Here is a 19,541-nt window from a genome sequence, read left to right on the forward strand (position 1 = left end):
GGTTCAGCGAAGCTAAGGCGCGTATACACGTTGGTTCTGTGAGTAAAAACAGCGTATACGCAGGTTGGCCCAAACACAGAAGCGTATGCACACAGGTTTCTGGTTACTGAAGTAGCATACGTCTCTTGAATTGTGTTCTAGCTACTTCTGTTTATTGTTGCAGTATTTTGGGTTCAGAATTGGTGTGTGGTTACTATTATTGTGCTCTGGGTACAACTGTCAGAGAAGTTTCTATTTGATTCAGTGTTAATTGGTGGAAAGGAGATTGTTTGATGCAGAAATTCTTGATGATTGATTGATGTTCATGGATCTAGTCTGAAAATTTATGAAACATGGTCCCTGGAAGCAAAGAGAAGGTTGTAGCCTTCTGCAGGTAGTAGCCTGCGTACTAGTATCCCAGCTAGTACAAGAGCTAAGGGGGTTGTAGCTCCCTTCCAGGAAAAGCTGGAGAACAAGAGAGGGTTGTAGCTCTCTGCAGGTAGCATCCTGCGTACTGGTAAAGGACTGCACAAGTACAGAAACATTGTAAAAAGAAGTTTCTAATTAAAAGAAGATAGAGACGAATTGCAGCAGGTGGTTTTCACCCACATTGGGTTTCCACCTTATATCTTGTGTTCTTGTGTGTGATTGTCTTCTGCTCTGTTTCACTGTTTCTGGTTACTGTTTATTTGATTCTGATACACAGATTAATGATCAACATCTGTAAGATAAATTAAATTATAAGTCTGCATGGTATACGCGGGTTTCCTTATCTGTAGTTGCGTATATACGCGGTTTTAACTAACTGAAGTAGCGTATATGATTTGGGTTTGAAAAAGAAAATAATTGACTTGATAATACTGATTCACCCCCCCTCTTAGTATTATTTCCAACAATTGGAATCAGAGCAGGTCCTTCAGAAGAAGCTTGATCGCTTGAAGGAAGATCTAACATCATGAGCAACTACAAGAGAGAAGCATCAATCAGGCCACCATTTTTTATGGAACCAACTTCGTCTATTGGAAGGTAAGAGTCACAGCCTATCTTCAATCTCTTGGTACAGAAGTCTAGGACATCATAGATACAGGGTACACTTTTCCTTCAGCAACTCCTACAGGTTCGGCTAGTAAGAAGCAATATGAAACAAATGCAAAGGCTGTCAATACTCTATTAGGATGTCTATCTCAATCAGAACTCGTCAAGGTTATGCAGTATAAATCCGCAAAAGAAATATGGGACAAGATCGTTCTGAGCTATGAAGGAGATGAACAGGTAAAATGAGCAAAACTTCAAACCCTTAGAATTCAGTAAGAAAATCTCAGAATGTACAATGATGAAAGTGTGGCTAACTATTTCCTACGTATAGATGAGATTGTTAATTGTATGAAAAACTTGGGTGAAGAACTAAAAGAGGTCGTTATGGTTGAAAGGTTCTAAGATCTTTGTCCTCTAAGTTTGAATCAAAAGTTTCTGCAATAGAAGAAAAACTGAATCTACAGAACCTTACCATGTCACATCTGCACAGAATTCTAACTGCTTACGAAATGAGGAAAGGAGGACCATCAGACAGGAGAGAAGCTGCATTCAAGGCTTCAGGGAAAGGAGATTACTATGAGTCAGGACATATGTCAAAAGAAGAGGAAGAATCAAATTTTGTTAAGAACCTTCAATGGCGTGCTGAAAGATTCAGAGGTAAGTTACCTTTCAAATGCTTTGCTTGTGGAAGAGTCGATCACTATGCTGCCAAGTGTCCTCATAAGCTTGACAAAGGTAAGGAACCTGTTAGATGGAACAAGAAACAGAATGTAAATAAGAAAAGCTATTACACTCATGAAGACAGTGATGGACTTTCAAATAGTGATGAAGATGAACAAGGTAACAATTATAGACTTTTAATGGCTTTTGAAGATGATGATTTCTTGGATGCTATAGATGAAGAAGGTCTTTATGAAGAGATTTCTAAACTCAAAATTTGCTTAGAAGAAAAGAATATGATCATAGATACTCTGCAATTTCAACTTGCTGAAAAGGAAAAACATCATGAAAAGTTAGAATGTGAAATTGTGGGACTCAGAAAAAAGATTGAGAAAACAAAAACTCTTAATCTTAGATTTACTAAAGGATCTGAAACTCTAGATGAGATTATCGAAGTGCAGCATTCTCCACTAATTAAGACAGGTCTGGGATATAATGAAGAATCATGTCAAGCGCAGAAGCTATCCACTTCCAAAAGTTATCTTGATGCAGCAAGGAGAAGTGAAACGACTGACAATCAACAACAAAGGCACAATGCTGCTCACCAGGTAAATCAGGGACAATTTACCTCAAGAACGAACAAAGACTACCAGGTACATCGGGGGCAATCTACTTTAAGGATTAACAAAAGCTACAATCAGCCACAAGTAAAACCTTCTCAATTTGCCTCAAGAATGGATGTCAATAGAAACTACAATCATTTGGCTGGTAGATTTGATAATCACAGGAGTTTCTTCAATGGCCAATGTTTCTCTTGTCATAACTTTGGTCACAAAGCAGCTCAATGTGTTGCCTATAAGACAATCATGACTAGAGAAGCTCAAAAACAAAGAAGTATGACTGGGATCACGAAAAGGACCTACAATAACTTTTCTGCCCTTGAAAATGAAATTGAATGTTCTATTTGTAACAACTTCGGTCATGAAGATTCTAAATGTAGGAGCAGGTTTCGGCAAACAACTCAGAAGGAACAAGCCTCAAGTGCCAAAACATGGAGAATGAAAGAACCGCAACCAGAAAGATGTGGTATAGCCTTATATGCGGAAGGGCAGGAAAATCAATGGTACATCGACAGTGGATGTTCGAAACATATGATGGGTGATAAGGAAAAACTTCAATCATATAGTGCCTTAGAGAAGGAGAAGAAGGTCTCATTTGGAAATGACACCCCTGCACTCATAAAAGGTAAAGGTTCTATTCAGTTGAAAGAAAAGGTCAAAGCTGGAAATGTTATGTATGTTGATGGCTTAAAGCATAATCTATTGAGTGTCAGTCAGATGTGCGATCAAGGAACTGAGGTAATATTTCGATCAAATGGATGTAGTGTTTGTGATCTTGATACAGGAAAAACAGTGATAAGAGGCATAAGAACTCCAAATAATTTATACATATTCAAAGAAGGACAACATCAATGCTATCTAAGCAAGAATGATGAACACTGGCTATGGCACCGGAGATTGGGGCATCTAAGCTTTTCACAAATAAGGAAAGCGTGCAAATACCAGGCAGTTCGTGGTCTTCCAGACATCAGAATTCCAGACAATACAATATGCAAATCATGTCAGTTTGGTAAGCAAACCAGAACTAACTTCCCTGAGAAGGAAGGATCAGCGAGCAGGCCACTTGAACTTGTCCATACTGATGTATGTGGTCCATCTAGGAAAAGGTCACCTCGGGGAGAAGAATACTCTATATTATTCATTGACGATTTTTCCAGGATGTGTTGGATAGGACTTATGAAGCTCAAAGATGAAGCCTTCGAAAAATTCAAATCTTTCAAAGCCTTGGTTGAAAACGAATCAAATCACAAAATCAAATGCCTCAAGTCTCAAGAACATGAGCTTGTGTAGATAGATAAAATAATGTAGATTAAAGCATTCAACCTCCCTATTAAACTAATTAGTGAGGAATAAGAAACCATATTAAACTAATTAGTGAGGAATAAGAAACCATGTCATTATCGTAGAAAAGTCCAATTCTCGGATGTTGATATTGTTACTTCACTATAAAAGCATATCAGAATATCAAATGTGCATCGAAATTTCTATGAGCATATAAACACTATCGTTCCGCACATACATTATACTGATGTATGTGGTCCATCTAGGAAAAGGTCACCTCGGGGAGAAGAATACTTTATATTATTCATTGACGATTTTTCCAGGATGTGTTGGATAGGACTTATGAAGCACAAAGATGAAGCCTTCGAAAAATTCAAATCTTTCAAAGCCTTGGTTGAAAACGAATCAAATCACAAAATCAAATGCCTCAGGTCTGATAAAGGTGGGGAGTTTACCTCAAATGAATTTTTCGATTTTTGTGAAGAACATGGAATAAGAAGGGAATTCTCTACTGCAAAGTCTCCTCAGCAAAATGGAGCAGTGGAAAGGATGAACAGAACAGTTCAACAAATGGCTCGTGCTATGATGGATGAGTCTGGAACTCCCGCAACTTTCTGGGGTGAAGCTGCATTTGCTGCAGTTGTTATTCTCAACAAGACAAACGTCCGGGTAAACAGCACTCAAACTCCTCATGAGCTCTAGTATGGTGAGACTCCTTCGGTAAAATACTTCAAAATTTTTGGAAGCAAATGCTATATCAAAAATACTGATGAAAATCTTGGCAAGTTTGAAACTAGAGCAGATGAAGGCATTCTCCTTGGTTACTCTCCCCACAGCAAAGCATACAAGTGTTACAATAAAAGACTTGGAAGAATTGTTGACAGCATTGATGTAGTGGTTGACGAAGAAGGAAACATTCCTAGGCAAGTAAGTTCCGAAAATTTTGAAGATGATGAGGACTATCCTTCAACATCAAATCAGAATCATGATGAAGAAGAAGCTCAAGAGGCACCAGAAGAACAGATAAGGATAGAAGATAAGACTCCATCCAGATACGTTCAAAAGAATCATCCAGAATCTCAAATTCTGGGCAGAAAGAGGCAGGTATACAAACAAGAAGAACAATTGCAGAAGCTTCAAGCTATTTGGCATTGCTCTCCTCCACTGAACCACAAAATGTAAAAGAGGCATGCAAAGATGAATGCTGGGTCAAGGCAATGGATGAAGAACTTGAGCAGATTGAAAAGAATAACACTTGGGAGTTGGTTCCTAGACCAAAAGATAAGAATGTCATAGGGACAAAATGGATATTCAAAAAAAAATTGAATGAAAATGGGGAAGTTATTAGAAACAAGGCCAGACTTGTTTGTAAAGGGTATGCTCAACAAGAAGGAATAGACTTTGAAGAAACTTTTGCTCCCGTTGCTAGACTTGAGGCCATCCGAATGTTCCTTGCTCTCTCAAGCTTTCAGAAGTTCAAAGTATTTCAAATGGACGTGAAATCAACTTTTCTGAATGGAGACTTAGAAGAAGAAGTGTATATTGAGCAACTAGATGGATTCATCCTTGGAAATGATCCAAAACTTGTATGCAGACTTAAGAAGGCTCTCTATGGTCTTAAACAAGCTCCAAGGGCTTGGTATTATCGTCTGGACAAATATCTTCATCAACAAGGTTTCTCAAAAGGATCAGCAGATAGCAATCTTTATATAAAAATTGAAAATAACAAATTGCTAATACTTGTTGTGTATGTTGATGATATCATCTTTGGCAGCAATGAAGAAGCTATGAGTCAAAACTTTGCCTTGGTGATGCAGAAAGAATTCGAAATGTCCTTGCTTGGAGAACTGACATATTTTCTTGGATTACAAATCCAACAAAATGAAGGCGGTATCTTTTTATCTCAAACCAAGTACCTCAAGCAAATTTTGAAGAAGTATGGCATGGAAGATTCGAAACCAATATGTACCCCTATGGTTACAGGATGCAGCCTCAGTGCAAATGATGAATCAGCAGCAGTGCATCAACCAACTTATAGATCCATGATTGGAAGTCTGCTCTATTTAACAGGTACCCGACCAGACATCATGCATGCAGTGGGAATGGTTGGAAGATTTCAGGCAAATCCTAAGGAAACTCATCTTCAGGCAGTAAAGAGAATTTTCAAGTATCTTCAAGGAACTCAAAACTATGGCCTGTGGTATCCGAGAGATACAGATCTCACTCTTCATGCTTATATAGATGCAGATTGGGTTGGAAGCGTGGATGACAGAAAAAGCACAAGTGGTGGTGCATTCTTTATGGGTTCCAGATTAGTATCTTGGTTCAGCAAGAAACAGAGTTCGATTGCTTTATCTACAGCTGAAGCAGAATATGTGGCTGCCGCATCTTGTTGCACACAACTCCTTTGGATGATGCAAACTTTGCAGGATTTTCAAATCACTTGTACTCCACCTATCTCCATCTTATGTGATAATACAAGTGCTATCAGTATCTCAAAGAATCCTGTCATGCATTCAAAGACTAAGCACATACCAATCAAGTATCATTTTCTCCGGGAACAAGTGTTGGAACAAAAGGTCAAATTGGAGTATGTTCCCTCTAAGGAACAAGCTGCTGATATTCTCACCAAACCACTACCCAGGGAAACTTTTGAATACCTCAGATAGAAGCTAGGAGTAGTTGATGCATCATCTTGCTGTTGAAACTTGTCTGTTTCAGAGAAAAGTGGGTGTACGCGAGTTGCCTGAGGAGGATCCGCGTACATACGCCGGTTTATGCAGAGACAGTCGCGTATATGGTAGTTTGAAAGAAATCAGTGGGGACAAACTCTAGTTGAAGAGAGTCTGATATGGGTCTGACAGAGACCATCTGGCACAGGTTCAGGGGGAGCAGATAAACTTCTGATAATGCATTGTTGGCATTACATTAGAAGCTCTTGGTTCGAGTACACAAGCTGTTTTGGGTTCAGGTGGATCAGCTGCAGAAGGAGAACAGAAGGAAAACATGGTTGCTGATCTGAATAGTGATTGACAGATGCTGCTGATATCAGTTATTAGTGACTTTCATAAGTCTTGCTCTAGATATTTCATCTCTATGTCATGTATATCGTTTATTGTCAAGGTCATGTAACGGCCTATTTTGGTTTCCCCACTATGCCTGGGATGAATGATGTAATGTACTTGGTTGTCATATGTAAATTTCTGGTGTATCCCCACTTGGTTGGGTGGATGATCCCCACTTGGTTGGGTGATGGATGTATGTATAGAGTCTTTTGGTGATAGGAAGGTCTTTTATGATGTATAAGTCATGGTTCTTCTTGAAGAACATCTTTTTGCAGATCTTGCCTACAGTCAGGGGGAGCATGGTCAGCACAGCAGAGCAGAGATTTCAGCATGTACTCAGAGGGAGCACAACCCTTTGCCCTTGATGACAAAGGGGGAGAATGACTTTGAGGATCTTGAGGTTGCCATCAAGTCCAAAGGGGGAGATTGTTGGCATTATGGCACAGGTTTGGTGCTATGGCACAGGTGTTGTCCTTGATGGAAACTCTCTCTGGTGACAGACCTCAATCCAGGCTCTCAGAATGAAAGAAAAATATATATATGCAGGTTCACCATGATGAAGACGCGTATACACGCGGGTTAGTCGTTCAAAAGTCGCGTATACGTATACATGCACTTTCATGCAAGGAAAAGCGCGTACATGTGGGAGAACTTATTTTTGGTCCGTGGTATTTAGTCCTTGGTATTTGAACCTATGGTTTTGGGCCATGGTATCTCGTCAGAAGTGTTGATCCCAAGTATTGGGTCCATGGTATTGATTTTTTATGGTTTTGGACCATGGTATTGTGAAAGGGCTAAGACTATAAAAGAGGAAGGAGATCATTTGGCAAAGGATCATCTGAATTATTGAATATCTGATAAAGTGCTAGATCTGGAATACTGGTGATTGGGTTATGGTGCAGATCTGGATCTGAATGAAGGAAGAACCTGAGCGCAAGGAGAAGGATAAGTTCTATTGATGGGTCAAAATCTTAAGGCTTGAATAATAGTATCTTTGTATGATTTTGATATGTTATATGTGGCGCATGCTTGATCTATAAATCTGGTAATCTGGGTTAACTAATGTCTAAATGTTTGAAAGAGTGAATTATCCTTTATAGATCTGTACACAGGTTCAGCGAAGCTAAGGCGCGTATACATGCTGGTTCTGCGAGTAAAAACAGCGTATACGCAGGTTGGTCCAAACACAGAAGCGTATGCACGAAGGTTTCTAGTTACTGAAGTAGCGTACGTCTCTTGAATTGTGTTCTAGCTGCTTCTGTTTATTGCTGCAGTGTTCTGGGTTCAGAATTGGTGTGTGGTTACTGTTACTGTGTTCTGGGTACAGCTGTCAGAGAAGTGTCTATTTGATTCAGTGTTAATTGGTGGAAAGGAGATTGTTTGATGCAGAAATTCTTGATGATTGATTGATGTTCATGGATCCAGTCTGAAAATTTATGAAACATGGTCCCTGGAAGCAAAGAGAAGGTTGTAGCCTTCTGCAGGTAGTAGCCTATGTACTAGTATCCCAGCTAGTACAAGAGCTAAGGGGGTTGTAGCTCCCTTCCAGGAAAAGCTGGAGAACGAGAGAGGGTTGTAGCTCTCTGCAGGTAGCAGCCTGCGTACTGGTAAAGGACTGCACCAGTACAGAAACATTGTAAAAAGAAGTTTCTAATTAAAAGAAGATAGAGATGAATTGCAGCAAGTGGTTTTCACCCACATTGGGTTTCCACCTTATATCTTGTGTTCTTGTGTGTGATTGTCTTCTGCTCTATTTCACTGTTTCTGGTTACTGTTTATTTGATTCTGATACACAGATTAATGATCAACATTTCTAAGATAAATTAAATTATAAGTCTGCATGGTATACGCGGGTTTCCTTATCTGTAGTTGCGTATATACGCGGTTTTAACTAACTGAAGTAGCGTATATGATCTGGGTTTGAAAAAGAAAATAATTGACTTGATAACACTGATTCACCCCCCCTCTTAGTATTATTTCCAACAAAGAATATCTCTAATCATCAAACTTACCAACAAGAGAAGCTCCAAGACAAAGAAGATTTAACCAAACATCAAAATTCATCCATTCATCGAAAAATCTCCTCCTCCAAAGAATGTGAAATTCTCACAAGAGCTAATGATCCATCCAAGTGATGATAAGAAAATGAGTTTATCTCACTTATATTTATACACAACTTAGGAGTTCGAATTAGCCTCCTTGGCCTACATAAGCCCCAAAAATAAAATAATGTTCTAATAATCCAACTTTTGGTGACAAGCCTACCAAACTAGCTCATAAATGAAAAAGGTAAGTCTCTCAAAAGGTCAAATAATAATCTATGCATGTCGTAGGGCCTTCTAAGAGGCCTAATGAGGTCCATGGGCACCACAATGAAGAATAGGATCCTCAAAAGCAGTGGACAAGGGGTTGGCCCCTTGTAATAACTTGTGGTGCTCCAAATGACATGTGGGGGCACCCAAGTGTCCTCATGGGTCTCCAAACAAATCGAAGATGCCTGTAGATCTCCTACAAGGGCTAGGATGATGGTGTAGGTGATGTCACATCATCGTGAAATTCCTAGATCATCTTCCAAGTGTATGGTGTAGATCTGCAGTCGTCTAGGCAAGATGGATCAGGTGCATCCTCCTTATCTAATAAGTGAAACACAAGCAATCTCTGAATAGCTATCTATGAATGGTTGTGGGGATCCATGGAGTGAAATTTGCAACTGTGGGGATCCATGGAGTGAAATTTGTTGCTGTGGAGGCCCATGGCTCTCAACACTTACCCTACATGTGCCAATATAGCCCTCTAGAGGATTAGGACCCCGTATAGGGAGACCAAACCCAAAATGGAGACCATCTGCATTCCTGCATAAGATCCAATGCGTCCCCTATCCTTCCATTACAACAAGTCATTAGAGAAATTGAGTAAATGAGCTTGTCTAATCATGGACCACAGGTGGGGACTTCATAATGGCCCGCCCTTCCATAATGGGCTTCCGGATGTGCCAATGTCTCCTAAACTCCAAATGGGGTTAACCAATAATCCTATTAGGTGGTTTCTAATTCTAAATGGGATGATATAGTTAGGTTAAATCCTTCAAAAGGTAGTGGCATGTGAAAGATAGGTGAATGAAGTAGGGGATGAGAAGGGGCAGCCCTAGGTCACATGTTGGGGTACAAGGGTAGCTAATAAGAGGGAAGCCCACACTTGGGTTTACAATGTATAGGAGGGAGAAATCATGGTACATGAGGTGCCCTGGCCTTGATTTTTCCACCCTTCTTTATATGCCTTTTTCCTTCTTATGATTTTCTTTGACTAACTGCTTGGGGCTCAAGGGGCCAGAGCGTGATGTATAAGATATGGCAGTGAATACCCCCTTTTAAGGTGGGGCGGTTCATTGCCCACCAGGGATTGGGACAATCATCGGTTCCTATATGATCAAGGAGGTTCATAGAACCTGTAGGAACCAGGGTGGTGGCCATGATGATGGGGTAGAGCTCATGTATTGGCTTTTTCCCAAGTGCTAAATGTGTTTGTCCTAGCCATCTTTTGCATTTTGTGGTACATTTCCCTGTTGAATGTGGTCATATATGCTTTATCTTTCTTTTTAGCTGCATCAACCTCCGGGCTTCATTCCAAGCAATGACCCAAAGTGTGGGCTAGGGGAAGCGGCATGCTAACCCCATGTGGACCTAATGGAGGAATGTGCAACCAAGTGGGAGAAATGATGAATGAGGTGATAATGAATGGAAAGAGGGTAATATAAGCGGATAAGGGAGCGGAACCACGCAACCAAAATCGGGGTTTCCCGTGAAATACCATCCTTGGAACCAAATGGTCAGTAAAAGAGATCCCACGAGACTAGAATCCAAGGTTAATTCCTAAAAGGGGTTTAGGGGAAAAAAGCACATACCTAGCCAATTCTTTCTGCCGAATCCCCCCCATTAAGCCATGGCCAGAAGTGTCCATGATAAGCAAACTACAATACTCAATTTCCAAATGACAAGGCATACCTTTAGATTCAGGAGGCCCACCTTCAAACATACGATCATGGGAGATGGGCGAGTAACCACATGGCTGGCACAGGTGGCAAAGAAAATGGCACAATGAGCTAGTTGGTGGCTGCAAGGGCTTGTTGGCTGTCCGCTGAGGACTATCTTGGAGAAGAAAATTCTCTTAGGGATACTAACCATAAAATGGTTGGTAACATGCCCCCAGCCAGCTTATTAGTGTATACATGCTTTTACCGCTGATATGAGGCACAAATGAGCTTTGTGTCACCCCTTGAGACATTGGAGGGCTAGCATCATCCTCTGAGACCTCAACATTGGATTAGAATCAAGCTATTCTTTCACCAGGAGACCCATAAGACCCATTTTGTGCCCCAAACAATTGGGGTCCACACGATGATGTGCATAGAGATCTAGGGGCGAACCACTAGAGGATGATTTTTGGATCCCTCTTCACTCAACTTGGTACTAGAGGAACCCAACACATGCCTCCAAAAGGCCCACGCATGCATGACGTTAGCATAATAGCCCTCTTGTGGGTGATTTATTATGTTTTTACATTGTCTATGAGGTTGGCTTGTAACCTCAATTAGTTTTTCCCATTATTTTACAACTAAGAGGGTCTTTTAGGCTAATTATTGTTCATTAGACATGTATAAATAATAGAGAGATCATTTGATGTATGGAAGCTTTCTTGGATTATCTTTGGAGCTATTTCTTTGGATTATGGATGGATATACAACATGTTGTCTTGTAAGTGCTCTTTGTTGATGAATTTTATCTTGAATTTGTCTAATCTATGGAATTGTTGCTTCTAGATTTTGCTAATTTGTGCCCTGATTATTGAAAATCAATTTTTGAAAGGCTATATAGTTGATACTTGCATATATTATTCATTTTATAACGTGTATGGGAACAAGGGTACAATCAACAGTGGTCCATCATCCATCTTGGCCTATGATCCACATTAATATGCCCCAAACATTAAATGAAAGCACATGATTACAAAAATGGTTGGTGTACCCTCTAATAGATGACCCATATTCCTGCAAGAAGTATGCTAGATGGGAGAGAGCACTGACCAAAGCATACATGGAGAGCTCTAAAGTAAAGCTACCTGTGGATCATCATAGGGCTGCTAGATGGCTAGCTGACCCATGGGTAGAAAAAAATTTCTCCTAGGGGTTACCCACTTTTGGTGGGTAACAACCCAAAGGAATTTTTCTTATAAAAGATGCTCAATATTTGGATCACACTGAAAAGTTTGCTTTTATTTTTGCTCTAGTAGCTCCTCAGAAAAGGTTATGATGTTCATTGTATATACCCATCCACTTTTTGTTTTTTTGGTTTGTAAATATTTTTCTATGAATATAAGATGGATTTTCCAATAAAAAAAGTAGTAATCAACATTTACAAATCACATAGTATTATTTTTTCCAATGCTTGTGATAATCATAAAAGTCATGAAAAAAATAAAAGAAAGATCAAGCTATGAAATGGTCACTAAACAACATTTATCGAATATATAACCACTTTGCATTATCATATATAGCAAAAAAGTGTATTTTCAATAGAGAAAACATACCTTGTCTTTATGACTATGTTGAGTGTGTGACCCATCAACACCATAGACCTAGTAATGAAAAAGCCAAAAAAAAGGGTAAATATCCTTCATATAATAAACAGCTTATTCATAAAATTTCAAATAATGAGAGATGTATTAAGTATTGGAAAAAAATTCAATATATCATGAAAGGGAACTACTGAATTTTAATGCATTATAGAGATTTTCATTAATGAAGAAAACATTGACATCTCTTACATTCCCATATTAAAATGTAGCAAGGCATTGCAAATCTACAAATTTGAGCTATATATTTAAAACAAGACATCAGGGAATTACACTCAAAAGCTGTAACTTGATTCCCTTATATTTCGTTGACAATACAAACATAATCCAGCCACACAGAAAAGAGTTTGAACAGATTCCTAGAAAATCTAAATAGACAACTTGATCATATAAAATTCACTATGGAGTTTGAAGACAATAACATCCTTCCATTTCTAGATGTCCTGGCCTTTAAGAAGGCACATCAAGTATAATGAAAGAAGACTCACATGGATAGGTACCTATATGTTGAATCACATTATCTTCCTTCCAACAATTTGGTGGTAAACGTATTCACGACTTGAGCTTTATGATCTTTTAATGAGGAAACTCCAGATCATGAACTAGAACATTTACTAATGGTACCTATTACCCACCATTTTGTGGGTGATATCCCTAGGAGAATTTTTTTTCTCCAAGATGTTCCTCAGTTGGCAGCCAACAGCCCCTTGCAGCTGCCAACTAGCTTATTGTGTCAATTCTCTGCCACCTGAGCCAGCCATGTGGTCCCTCACCCATCTGCCATGATGGTATGTTTGAAGGTGGGCCTCTTGAACCTAAAGGTATGCCTTGTCATTTGGTAATTGAGTATTGTAGTTTGCTTATCATGGACACATCTGGGCATGGATTAATGGAGGGATTCAGTGGAAAGAATGGGCTATGTTAGTTTTTGTAGCATCGTATGTGTTCTAAAAACGAGATTTGGTGCAGAGACTAGAATTATGTATTCTCCAATACCCAGAAATCATTTCTTGAAATTCCACCTAGATATGAATTAATTAGATTTATTAATCAGTTTTTACTATTTCCTAAGTCTAAACTTAGGAAATATGATTAATTAATCAGAATTAATTAAGTCATGGTGTGAATGTTCTAGAAACTCACACAGATCGACAGGGAAATAATATAGGCCATCGATTATGTTTTAATCTTGGTCGTTGGTGCTCTAACAGAAGATTATAAGAAGAAGTTGATGGGTAGATGGAGAACATACCAGTGCAGTGACTCAGTTGCCCAGGAAGATCGTTTTTCTTAGTGGTTGTGATTCATTAGAGGAGATAGAGTCAAACGGTGAGTAGCTAGAGAGAGAGAGGGTAGCAGCATGAGTCCAGAAAGCAGATTTCTGAATTCAAGAAGAGGCAACGTGAGGGAGAGCGTATTCCATAAGAGCACTGTGCAGAGAGTGACGCAGAGGCACCATCGTATGGGTAGAGGTCCATCTCTTAGTCAGGAAGTTGTGTTGAGTGAGAAATTTCTTATAAAATTCTCTCGGTATTTTTCTCTATCTAGATTGCCAGAATTCTTGTACTCAGATTTGTTGCTGAAAATTAATAAGAAAACCCTCATCTGCTGCATTGGTTTTCCCACATTGAGCTTTTCCAGGGACAATTGTCCAAAAATAACTGTGTTAATATTTTCTATGTGTGTGCTAGAATTTTTCTATTTCCAACATTTTATTTTCCGCAGTAATTTATTGTGAAAATTGCAGTAGTAAATTTATTTGATATTTGCTATAGCAAATAAACTACATAATCTATTTGACAATTAGAAGAATATTTTTCAGTTATTGCAATAGATGAAATTTTCACATAGTATCGAAGTAGATATGATCAGTCGGAGAGCTCAGTGGCAGAGTAAGGAAGAGGTTCACTGCTCAGCGTGAACAACAATTCGAATCCCCAGAGGGCAGCGTTGTCTCTTGGCCAGGAAGTCGTAATTCTTGAGGAAAATCAACTTTTCTGAGAGAGCGACAGAAAAACTTGATTTCTCCAGATCAAGAAAGTCCAAAGGCAGAGGGAGAAGCCCCATATTTTTTGCAGAGGAGATCTCTAGTTGGACACAGTAATTTTAAAATTAATTTGCTGAGAAAATTCAACGTCGAGAGGGAAGAGAAATAGCACATAAAATTATGGACAGAATTAACAGTCAGGATGATTCAGATTTATCTTTCAGGTTGGAGGATGAATTTGCTTGCCTATCAGGATCAACTTCACCTGGTGTCTAGTATATAGATAGTGGAGCTTCAGCTCATATGACAGGGGTTAGAGAATATTGCTCTAGCTATCAAGAAGAGCATATGGACTTCTAGATCACAATGGGCAACAAAACTAAATGTACTCCTGTAGGGAGAGGCACCATAGAGTTTCAGAGGGAGTCACGAGCCAACACCAATGCTACTAATGTATTACATGTGCCTGGATTGGGTATGAACCTAATTTCAGTGTCCCAGTTGCAGGACAAGGGGTATGATGTACACTTCATAGGGAAGAAAGTGTATGTCAAACACTCAAGCTAGAAGAAGGTGAAACAAATTGGAGCTCGAAGCAATAGGTTATACAGGTTGCAGCTCGATTCTCCAATGGCACTAATAGGCAGTGACAGTAGCAGTGGAAAGGAGTTGAACGAATTGTGGCACAGGAGGATGGGACATTTACACCATGGAGCACTCAAAATGCTCAGAGAAACTGTAACAGGAGTTCTAGTTCTCAATACGGAGCACAATGATGTATGCAGAGGATGCATACTTGGGAAGTACGCGAAGGCAACATTCCCAAGAAGTGACAACAAATCAAATGGCGTGTTAGGATTGATATACTCAGATACTTGTGGCCCTATGTCCACTAGAGCTCTTAGTGGTGGCGAATACTTCGTCACCTTTATTGATGACCATTCCAAAAATACCTGGATCTATTTCTTAAAGACCAAAGATGAGGTCTTTGATCGGTTCAAAGAGTTTAAGGCACTCGTAGAGAACGCGACAGGGAAAAAGATCAAGGTGCTTCACTCAGATAATGGTGGAGAATACATTGATAAATAATTCACAAATTTCTGCGTGAAGGAAGGCATCAAAAGAGAATGGACAGCTCCATATAACCCTCAGCAGGATGGAGTAGCGGAGCGGAAAAACAAAACAATAATTGGGGCTGCAAAGGTTATGTTGTATGATCAGGATCTGCCCAGATTTCTATGGGCATAGGCATGCAAAACGACAGTGTACATTCAGAATAGAACTCCTCATAGAGCATTGGGGAAGAAAACGCCAGAGGGAGTCTTCACAGGAAAGAAGCCTGAAGTAAGTCACTTAAGGATTTTTGAGAGTGCAGCTTACTGCCATGTGCCAAATGAAAAACACAGTAAATTGGATCAGACTGCAAAGAAGGGGTTCCTCGTCGGGTATAGCGAGACCTCAAAGGCATATAGGATCTACATTCCTAGCAGTAGGAAGATTGTAGTGAGACGAGATGTAAAGTTCATGGAGGACAGAGCTTTTAGGAGATCTCAAGAGATGCCTGCAAATGATCAGAATCAATCAACAAAAGTTCTGTTAGTCAAGCAGCAGGGACAGCTAGTGAGACCAGCAAGAAGACAATCACAGGGATCAAGTACAGTGACTAGTACCATTATTTCCTCAAGGGTAGGAGATCCGGGGAGTTCTTAGCAAACGTTGCAGCAGGAACAAGAGGAGGAAATGGTTGAACCTCCCACCACCAGTGATAGAGCTAGTAGGGAAGTTCATCAGACATTGAGAGACGTGAGGAGTTTATCGCAACTTGTAGGACAAACAAGAGACAGCACAGGGAATCTAATAGATATCAAGCCTTGGAAGCTCAGGTTGTAGAACCCTCCGGCTTTCAGGAAGTCGCACAACATCAGGGTTGGGTGGATGCCATGGTAGAAGAGTATAGTTCTATCATGACAAATGATGTTTGGGAGGTAGTTCCGAGGCCGGAAAACAGATCAGTGGTCAGTTCCAAATGGATCTACAAGATCAAGCACACTATTGATGGAAATGTAGAGAAGTACAAGGTTGGGTTCGTGGCAAAGGGGTATGCACAAAAATAAGGAATAGACTACGAGGAGACCTTCACCCCAGTAGCCAAATATATCTCTCTGAGATCTGTTATATCCCTAACAGCTCAGATAGGATGGGATATTCACCAGATGGATGTTAAGACAACATTCTTAAATGGGGTGATAGAAGAAGAGGTGTATATAGAACAATCTAAAGGCTTCGAAACTCATGAGAAGCGCACTCGTGTGCAAGTTGAAGAAAGCCCTATACGGGCTCAAGTAGGCACCCAGGGCGTGATATGGTCGGATTGGCAGTTACTTGCAGCAGTTGGGTGTTGATTTTGGGTAGCATCGGATGTGCTCTAGCCATGAAATTGGTGGAGGCTAAAGCACATGAGATCTCCAAGACCTAGAAATGGTTTGGATAGATTGTACCCGGTTTGGAAGATATTAAAATAATGAATATTTTTAATGGAGTTCCTAAGTGTTGGACACCTAATCCTCAATGGGTTAGTGTGGAAGCCGAATAGACAAAGGAGTCCAAGAGACCTTGGGATGTGAAATCCAACAGTCACAACAATGTACTATAAATGTATATCAGTTGTTAATAAAAGAAGCAATCTCATGTTTTATCTTTCATATTCCTTTGTTGCCTATGTGTGTTTAACATGGTATCAGAGCACAGGCAAGGCGTGGGCACTTTTAGATCCTGTCAGTAAGAGGGCTCGTTTATATTCCCCACTGTATAATGCTAGCTATTTATGCTCAGCGCTCCCTATGCTAGCTATTTATGTCAAGGACGGCCACTGGCCTCAAATATTCTCAGCTTCTCTGTCGTTCCTCTAGCTTATATGTGGTTGTCTCTAACATGCAACTCAAAATTGCCTTCAGAAATATTCATCATCAGCTGTAAGTTTTAATGATTCAAGATTGTTGCGGGAAATATCATAAATTGTTAATGGATTTTTGTAAAGGTTATGAATATATCTATCGAGACTGCTGTAAAATGTTGGAACGCTAATAAATATTTCGAGGGTTCTCTTGCTTGACGGACTACTATTCTGTTTTTACCTGTGTAAAAAAAAACCATTGTATTTTTCCTAGAAAAAGCTATTTTTGATAATTGTATTGATCGGTTGGCGACTCCCTCATGATTCCACGACTGCTAGCCCTCTACATAAATCGCGATGCACCCTGTATGCTCGCTCTGACCACCCTCGTTCGATCCATGTGCGTCTAACAAACATTTCCATGGCGACTCCCTGGCATTCTGGCCATTGAATGATATCCCCCACCAGAAGCATGGTGGATAACGTTGTGTTAACTGCGGTTTGGAGTTGATATGAAATACCATTATCCATTGTTGTGCAGTGACACACCAAACCCACCATTTCTGTGCACTGGCATAACAAACCCACCTGACAGTCATAACAGTTACGCCTTCCATATAACACGCTCTCCATATACCATCTCACATATATACACCTACTGCATCGCTATAATATAACTCTTCCACATTCTATATAACGCCTTCCATAGTACTCACCGGATTCCAGTCATACTCCCTCGCCACCGATTCAATTCCGCTACTGCTGGTATACCCCGTGGTGTAACAGGAGATATACCACCATGCTACTACACTGCATATGTTGAATCCACTAGTAACAAATTCCCATATATCATTATACCACCTCTAGCTGAGTCATATATTGGCGTTATGGTTGAAGGTAATACGTTGATGGTATTATGTTGAATATGTATTACGTTAAAAGGTTGCAATTGTGGAATCCCTAAATCGCTTACACTCCACTATTTGAAAAGGAAAATAAAAGCATTGGAGTTGAAACGAGTGTGTTTATGAGAATTTATTTGCTGTCACGCAGTCTATACACACCATTGTTGCCTCTATTTTGTGCTCTTTTTCATAAAATAGAGATGAGAAGCTGAAAGCACAACCTCAGAAGAGAGATGAAATTCTAAGACTGATTGTCAAACAAAACAGATTCAAGCGCATTGGAAGCAAAGGCAAAGCCAATTCCTTTGACTATATGCCTTGGAACAGTCTTGGCTTGAAGAAAATGGTGCGGTGAGCGATCTGAAACACCCTGCATAATGTGTGGCCTTCCATTTTTTCCTGCATCCCTGCATGTTGAAATCGTGATGGTCATGGTATTTTGTACATAAGGCTATGTAATTAACAACATAACGCCCACAGGGAAGAGAGTTTTCAATGTTTGCCAGCTGAGATTGAAGCCAAAAGTCCGTGGAGTTTTGTGGGACAGCTGAGTGTGATACTCAGTGAAGTTTCTAAGGGGCTTACGAGCTGTTTGAACCTCTATACTTCCGCCACAGTTCAGTAAAACAAGGCCTGAGAACCTAGGTGACAGTGGAAGCAGATTTTGGCTGTAGCAGCACATTTCGTAAGGCATTCTAGTCAGAAATTGAAGCGCGAATTTCAAGGAGAATTTTTGTTGTAGTCTAGCACATACATTAAGGCATTTTGAGAGGGATTGTGCACAGAAAACAAGGCTGAGTGAGGGAAGAATTTCTGGGTTAAAACTTACTCTTCTGACACAGAATTTATAGCACTGTTGGGTGGTTTTCATACACAGAAAACAAGTCAATATCAGTCAGTGTATATGAGTGTGTGGAGGCTCAGAATTCAATGCATTTATCATTTTGAGTTCAGAACTGTGATGGAATCTCAATTACAAGTGTAATGATCTATGTTATTTATTTTTCACGAATTAAGGTTCCTATATATAATCACTCACCTTATAGCATATCATGTCAAGGATATCAAACTGAAATGCAATTGAGAGGGGGACCTGTGCAGGTGAGAGCTATTATTGGACCTTCTGCCCATAAAAAAAATTCACCAACTTGTATAGAATTTGGAAGATGAATGAGAAGATGTTTGGCAAGTAGGCTCTAAAAAAAAAAACATTTGCAAAGAAAGTAGAAGATTGGCTCTTCTTTTGCAGAGTGTGAATTGTTTGAGAAGTAAGTGCATTGAAGTAGTGAGTCATTTGCTGCGCTGAAATTAGTATTGGGCTGTTTGCTACAGTGACTTGGTGATATTGGTATCCTGCTACTCATCTAATAGTTGCAGCTATTTATCATTTTATAGGTCAATTTGTAGCTGAAAATAACATCACTTCTCTGATTATATTGGTTTGAAATGGATGGAATAGATGATGTATTGAAACTATTGAATAATTTA

General features: G+C 39.7%; 1 protein-coding gene across 3 annotated transcripts in view; it reads right to left on the bottom strand.

Moving 5' to 3' along the window:
• Positions 1–19,541, bottom strand: part of LOC149222742 (signal peptidase complex subunit 3B-like) — a 238,851-nt gene that overhangs the window by 144,108 nt on the left and 75,202 nt on the right. For all 3 annotated transcript variants that reach the window (XM_089383144.1, XM_089383142.1, XM_089383143.1), the window contains exon 3: positions 12,224–12,271. In XM_089383144.1, the coding sequence (XP_089239270.1) occupies positions 12,224–12,271 (48 nt within the window). The remainder of the gene's footprint in view (positions 1–12,223; positions 12,272–19,541) is intronic.

The sequence above is a fragment of the Pinus tabuliformis genome, chromosome Q (assembly GCF_031772625.1).
Source record: "Pinus tabuliformis cultivar Carrire ecotype Pingquan chromosome Q, CPIR1, whole genome shotgun sequence".
Taxonomy (NCBI): domain Eukaryota; kingdom Viridiplantae; phylum Streptophyta; class Pinopsida; order Pinales; family Pinaceae; genus Pinus; species Pinus tabuliformis.